The sequence below is a fragment of the Aulostomus chinensis genome, chromosome 1 (assembly GCF_037954235.1).
Source record: "Aulostomus chinensis isolate RoL2024-O1b breed Wild chromosome 1, RoL_Achi_v1.0, whole genome shotgun sequence".
Classification (NCBI taxonomy): Eukaryota; Metazoa; Chordata; class Actinopteri; order Syngnathiformes; family Aulostomidae; genus Aulostomus; species Aulostomus chinensis.
The window spans coordinates 50,406,443-50,413,121 of NC_141320.1; the positions used below are offsets into that span (position 1 = coordinate 50,406,443).

General features: G+C 45.7%; 1 protein-coding gene across 1 annotated transcript; it reads right to left on the reverse strand.

Annotated features, from left to right (window-relative positions):
- Positions 1-282: 282 nt before the first annotated feature.
- On the reverse strand, positions 283-4,562 carry LOC147272101 (uncharacterized). Its single transcript, XM_086202792.1, has 5 exons — positions 4,269-4,562; positions 3,494-3,898; positions 3,220-3,375; positions 2,918-3,012; positions 283-1,120 (listed from the first exon to the last, which is right to left on the reverse strand). The coding sequence occupies exons 1-5, from the start codon at positions 4,560-4,562 to the stop codon at positions 841-843; spliced, it is 1,230 nt and encodes a 409-aa protein (XP_086058918.1). The 3' UTR covers positions 283-840.
- Between the last annotated feature and the right edge of the window lie 2,117 nt (positions 4,563-6,679).

A 6,679-nucleotide genomic window follows, 5' to 3' on the forward strand; every position in this document is an offset into this window, starting at 1 on the left:
GTGTGGTCCTGCATCACAGAGCACTGATGTGGAAGGACAGGAGATGACATAAAATAGACTGTGAACATTCAGAAGCTATCGGCTTTATTCTTGAAATCATCGAACTGAAATCATGAACGGTGACAAACACTGGTTCAGAGGCTGCTGTGACTTCACTTCATCCTGGTCTTTATCTTCAAACATGCTCCTAAATACATTTTACAGTCGACCATTTTCAGTCATAAATGTGAAGGAAACTATGTCATAGCGGGCATTTCTCTCAGATGCAACAGACAACATAGTGGAGAACTATAAAGCATCAAACATCAGCAGATGATCAGTCTTTAAGGTAGAAACTGGTGCATGGAAGCGGCCGTGTGATTGATGCTTCTTTAACTAAAGGAACAGCTCATGTTTTCCAGCTGAACAAACGAAGCCCACCGTCACCTCAGTGTAACGGAGAGAGTAAAGAGACGAGAAGAGAGAGGGAATAGAAATCTGCTGAGAGGAAGAGTGGTTCAACGATGGAGAAGCTGCTTTTAGAGTGTTAAAGCAGGAGTCCCCAATCATGTCCCATGGAGGGCCGAGTGTGCAGGTTTTCATTCCAACCACTCGCGACACCATCGACCAGAGACCAAGAGAACTAATTAGAAAAAAGAAAGAAAGAAAAGAAAACAAGGAAAAGAAAAAAGGCAAATCTGTTGGAGTCTTTTTTTAAATATTGTATCTGTTTGCAATTTTTTTTGTTTTTGATGGCTTGATTTTTTTGGGGGGGGGGGGGATTGCTTGAAAAAGAAACCAAAAAAGCTCCATTCTCTCAGCCCCCCATGGCACATGATGGGGACCCCTGATGTAAATAGTTCATTCCATTAGCTTGGTTTTGAGGGTGTTGACCTTCTTGAACAGCTTTGCTCCATCAAGCTCCAAGAAGAGTTTCTGGAATACTTGGAAGGTATTTTGGAGTGTTTTGGGATACTCAAGGTTCAGGGCACAGATCAAGCCCATCAACAGCATGCAGGCGTTGGTTGGGTTTCCACACCCAGCCAGAACTTGGTTGCCCTCAATCACAACTGACACTTCTGCGGGATCCTCCTCAGCCATGACATTATGGACCAGGATCACCTTCATCGTTTGTTCTGTGGTCCTCACATGAGTCCTCCATGTTAAAAAGGAATAAGAAAAAGCATGTGATTTTTTAATTTAAGGGTGTATATATATATGGGAGGAGAGAGGAGAGATGGGAGAAGAGGAGAGAGCAGAGATGAGAGAAGAGGAGAGAGGAGAGATGGGAGAAGAGGAGAGAGGAGAGATGGGAGAAGAGGAGAGAGGAGAGATGGGAGAAGAGGAGAGAGGAGAGATGGGAGAAGAGGAGAGAGGAGAGATGGGAGAAGAGGAGAGAGCAGAGATGAGAGAAGAGGAGAGAGGAGAGATGGGAGAAGAGGAGAGAGGAGAGCAGAGATGAGAGAAGAGAGAGGAGAGGAGAGATGGGAGAAGAGGAGAGCAGAGATGAGAGAAGAGGAGAGCAGAGATGAGAGAAGAGGAGAGATGAGAGAAGAGAGAGGAGAGGAGAGATGGGAGAAGAGGAGAGAGGAGAGCAGAGATGGGAGAAGAGGAGAGAGGAGAGCAGAGATGAGAGAAGAGGAGAGAGGAGAGCAGAGATGAGAGAAGAGGAGAGATGAGAGAAGAGGAGAGAGGAGGGGAGAGATGGGAGAAGAGGAGAGATGAGAGAAGAGGAGAGAGCAGAGCAGAGATGAGAGAAGAGGAGAGATGGGAGGAGAGGAGAGAGGAGAGCAGAGATGGGAGAAGAGGAGAGAGCAGAGGAGAGATGGGAGAAGAGGAGAGAGGAGAGCAGAGATGAGAGAAGAGGAGAGAGGAGAGATGAGAGAAGAGGAGAGAGGAGGGGAGAGATGGGAGAAGAGGAGAGAGGAGAGCAGAGATGAGAGAAGAGGAGAGATGGGAGGAGAGGAGAGAGGAGAGCAGAGATGGGAGAAGAGGAGAGAGCAGAGGAGAGATGGGAGAAGAGGAGAGAGGAGAGCAGAGATGAGAGAAGAGGAGAGCAGAGATGAGAGAAGAGGAGAGCAGAGATGAGAGAAGAGGAGAGAAGAGAGAGGAGAGGAGAGATGGGAGAAGAGGAGAGAGGAGAGCAGAGATGGGAGAAGAGGAGAGAGGAGAGCAGAGATGAGAGAAGAGGAGAGAGGAGAGCAGAGATGAGAGAAGAGGAGAGATGAGAGAAGAGGTGAAAGGAGGGGAGAGATGGGAGAAGAGGAGAGATGAGAGAAGAGGAGAGAGCAGAGCAGAGATGAGAGAAGAGGAGAGATGGGAGGAGAGGAGAGAGGAGAGCAGAGATGGGAGAAGAGGAGAGAGCAGAGGAGAGATGGGAGAAGAGGAGAGAGGAGAGCAGAGATGAGAGAAGAGGAGAGAGGAGAGATGAGAGAAGAGGAGAGAGGAGGGGAGAGATGGGAGAAGAGGAGAGAGGAGAGCAGAGATGAGAGAAGAGGAGAGATGGGAGGAGAGAGGAGAGCAGAGATGGGAGAAGAGGAGAGAGCAGAGGAGAGATGGGAGAAGAGGAGAGAGGAGAGCAGAGATGAGAGAAGAGGAGAGAGGAGAGACGAGAGAAGAGGAGAGGAGGGGAGAGATGGGAGAAGAGGAGAGAGGAGAGCAGAGATGAGAGAAGAGGAGAGAGGAGAGAAGAGGAGAGCAGAGATGAGAGGAGATGAGAGAAGAGGAGAGCAGAGATGAGAGAAGAGGAGAGAGCAGAGATGGGAGAAGAGGAGAGAGGAGAGCAGAGATGAGAGAAGAGGAGAGAGCAGAGCAGAGATGAGAGAAGAGGAGAGAGGAGGGGAGAGATGAGAGGAGAAAAGATAACAGAGGAGAGGAGGTAGGGGAGGAGGGAAAGCAGGTAAAGGAGGCCAGTCAGCCATCAGTCACTTCCCAACATACCTGACAGTCTTGGAAGAGCTCTTCTTGCCTGTCCCCAAGATGACTGATGAGGCAGCGGAGAACTCCATCCCTCTTCTGGTAAATGCTCTGAGACTGTGAGGAGATCCATTTATTAAATACACATTTACATGCCCTTACACTGAAGGCACTTTTTCACACACAGTATTTGACACTTCACCGATTTTATGATGAACTCTTGGTTAGAGCTTTCACTTCATGGATGACAATGCAAATGTTTCAAATGATCTCACTTCTATTTCACTTCAATCACATCTTGCTCATTCCTCAAAGCAAACATACCTCATTTATAGAGTCCAGCAGAGGACGCATCTTGGAACCAGTAGCTCCTCCTTTTGCACGCATCAGCTGCAGAAGACGGGGTGTGTACCCATCAAGTTTAAGCATGAATGTCCCCTCCAAGGACATTGTCGTCATACGACGGAACTCTTCTTTGATGTGGTGAACGAGTCAATGAACAGTGTACGAAACGTTCAATGGCAGACACCAGACATCAAAGTTAAAGTAAACAAATGAATGTTTCTTGGTGGAGAGAAAGATGATCAAACATTCTCACCTGAGCCTCACTGAATAATGCGGGCCACCTTTCTTTGAAGACACTGATGGATGGGCTGAGGGTCACCACTTCGACTCTTCGACTTGAAAAGGTTTTGGACATTTTTTCTGCGATTGTCTTTGCATTATTCTTCTTTTTTATTTCACTGATCAATTCAAGTCTCTCATTCTCCAACGGGTCTTCATCTTCTCCAGCAGGATGCGGAGGGAGATCATTTACCTCGGCTTTCTTTGGCTTTTTCACATTTTTAGCGGGACCTTTACCGTCTGGATGCTTCCTCCTTAATGTGTTGACTTCTACTTCAGGATAGGCATATTTTGGTGACTCTAGCTTGGCACGGTAATTGTGCATTTGGTACTTGATGCGCTGCTGCCAGCCGTATAACCCAGCAAACGATCCCGGCTCCTGAAGGCATGGAAACTTCTGAACAAGGGCTTCAGACACTGAGGTTGTTTGCTCATTTGTGGGGTATGCAGTGACAGAGAAAATTACTTTTGAAAGGTCATGCATTATTGCTGATTTCACACTTGCATCTCGGAAGTGTATTCCAGTGTCTTGATAAGACTTGTTTGCATCTGCAAGGATAAGCTCAACATCACGGGAAAACTGTGGAATTTTAAATGGCACTGGCCATGGAGCAGAGCAGCATGAACCAGGGAGAATGATGGTGTCTTTGAGCTGGACGATGCACAGACACTTGAGAGGATGGATCAGGATCTCCCGGATGGGTGTCAAATTCACTTTTACTCTCATGAGTGGTGTCCAGTGAGCTCACCGTTGAGGACAGTCCTGATTCATCCAGTGGTAGTGGGTGTAGGTCAAGGGTGATCAGTGGTTCTTTTCTTACCACTTTCACAGTGGCCTTGTGGTGCAGATCCGCAGTTGAGGTAAGAGTAAAAAAATGGTTCCCAAAGTCTTCGTCTTCATATAATAGTCCAAATTCCCCATGTAACTGGAAAGTTTTACCAACAACTGAAACAAGGTCTTCCACTGTATTAGGCATTCCTGCCGGAAGCATCAGCTTCTGTATGTTTTGTTCTTCTATTAGGACTCGTAACCGGACCGCCATTGTTGTTGGGAAGTGTTGTCCTCAGCTGTATTGACAGATAACCTAAAGAAATTTAGACAGTTGATAGATATGTTTACTTGCACAGGTTCATTTCATTTTCATTTGAACATTTCCAGACTTTACACACCCTAGTTTAGTACCATGTGGTGAGTACAGGATTGAGAGTAGTTTTATTCTTATATTTGTTAGTGTGGACAGCCCTTTAAACTCATGTATTTTGTTTTAAGACACCAAGTTCTTGTTTTCTTTCAACTGGCAAAGTGTGCACACAATTGATATGACAATTACTCAACCCAAGTCTACTTCCTCAAATGTGCCAATGAAGTGTTTAAGGCACACCATCCGACCATCTGCTGTACTGTATGCAGCCAGGGGGTATGTATCCTTGAGTTTTGAATGCTGGAGGATTTTTCTCTCTCCTGTTGGCTCCACCTTAAAGCTCCTCATGTGTTCACCATCCACTCAGCAATTTCAGGCCCAAGACTGGGGTTTCATGCACAATTATTATTTGCAGTATTTCTCCAAAGTCAGGCAAGCCTCCTGTCGATCCAAAGGGCAGCAGCATTCCAACTTTGTAGTCTGTGCCTAAAATGGTTACCTTGCTTGTCATGTTTACAACCTCTGCCCTGGGGAACTCCCTTGCAAATGACTCCTTAATGCTGTCATTTAGAACATCGACTGCCACTTGAGTCATCCGGGACACCGACAGTGTTGACCTCTGATTGTTGCAATCAGGTGTATGATATGCAATCATTGACTGGTGTTTTTTTGCCAGTGTCATGACAATGTTTCTAAAAGACACAGTCTGCCTCACAATCCTTTTGAAAAATCGATGTTTGGCTTCAAAACCGCATTGTCCAGAAATTCACAAGTGGCCCAAAAACAGTCGTAAGCCATGGATAATGTTCAAGGAAGTGGTGTTTTGGTTTCAATGTCTCCTCTGGGAACACTTCTTGAAACCTATAACGGTGTTCACTGATCTTGCTCTCCATGTACCCAAGTGTCTTTCTGTGCTTTTGTTTTAAGTTGAACATGAATGTGGGTATTTTATTTTGAATGAACTATATCCTGAGCGGAGGCTGCCTGAGAGGAGCCTGTGGGAGGAGCGACCTCACAGAGGAGGTGTGCAGACTAACAGTACAGTGTATAATCTTAGATTGTATAGACGGCAATCATTAATGAGAACACTGTACTGTTAGTCTGCACACCTCCACTGTGAGGTCGCTCCTCTCAGGCAGCCTCCGCTCTCAGGCAGCCTCCATTCGGCATACAGTTCATTCAAAATAAAATATCCACACTCATGCCAACATAAAACAAAAGCACTTAACGAAATTTTTTAAAAAAGTTTAGTAACAAAAAAAAAGATATACTATTGACAAGTAATTAAAATATTTTACGTTATATTGATTACTAATGAATGCATTGGTGAGAAAAGCGACGCTAACGGAAGTGCCCTCACGATTTTATTTTGAAATGTATCACGTGATTTCCCGTAGTGACAGTGGAGGTCTGCAGCCACATGCCTCTCTGGTAGTCTGGACATTAGCATCAGCTTGCTCGATTGGGGCGAGCCAACGCCTGCCACGGCAGTAACAACTCCACGGCGAACACGAGTTCAGTCGGTTCCAGTCACTCTTTATGCAGTCTATGAGGACAGTACCGGCTATGGAGTTAGCATGCTAATCGACGCTAATGTCCAGACGACTAAAAAAAAACAAAAAAACCACACACAGTTGTCAGGAGGCAAAAGCTTAAACAGGCTTTAAATGGGTTGAATTATTCTGTGAAGTTGAGGGGATTTAACATGGTGCTCACAGGGAATTCTCTCGGTTTTGCTCTGTTTTGGATCCCTGGTATAGTCGGCATTTAATGAATTGCAATTTTTGGTAGGTTGCCGCTTGATTCTGCCCGTTAGCTGGTGGCGCTATATGCTATTGCTAGCAACTTTGCTAACTTAGCGATAGCATATAGCGCCACCTGCTAACGGGAAGAATCAAGGGGCAACCTACCAAAAATTGCTCCAACTATGTCTGAAAAATCGACTCGCAAAATAACAAGTCGTTCACATCCCTAAATACGATATGTAAACAATGTAGAGTTATAACGTACATGTACGC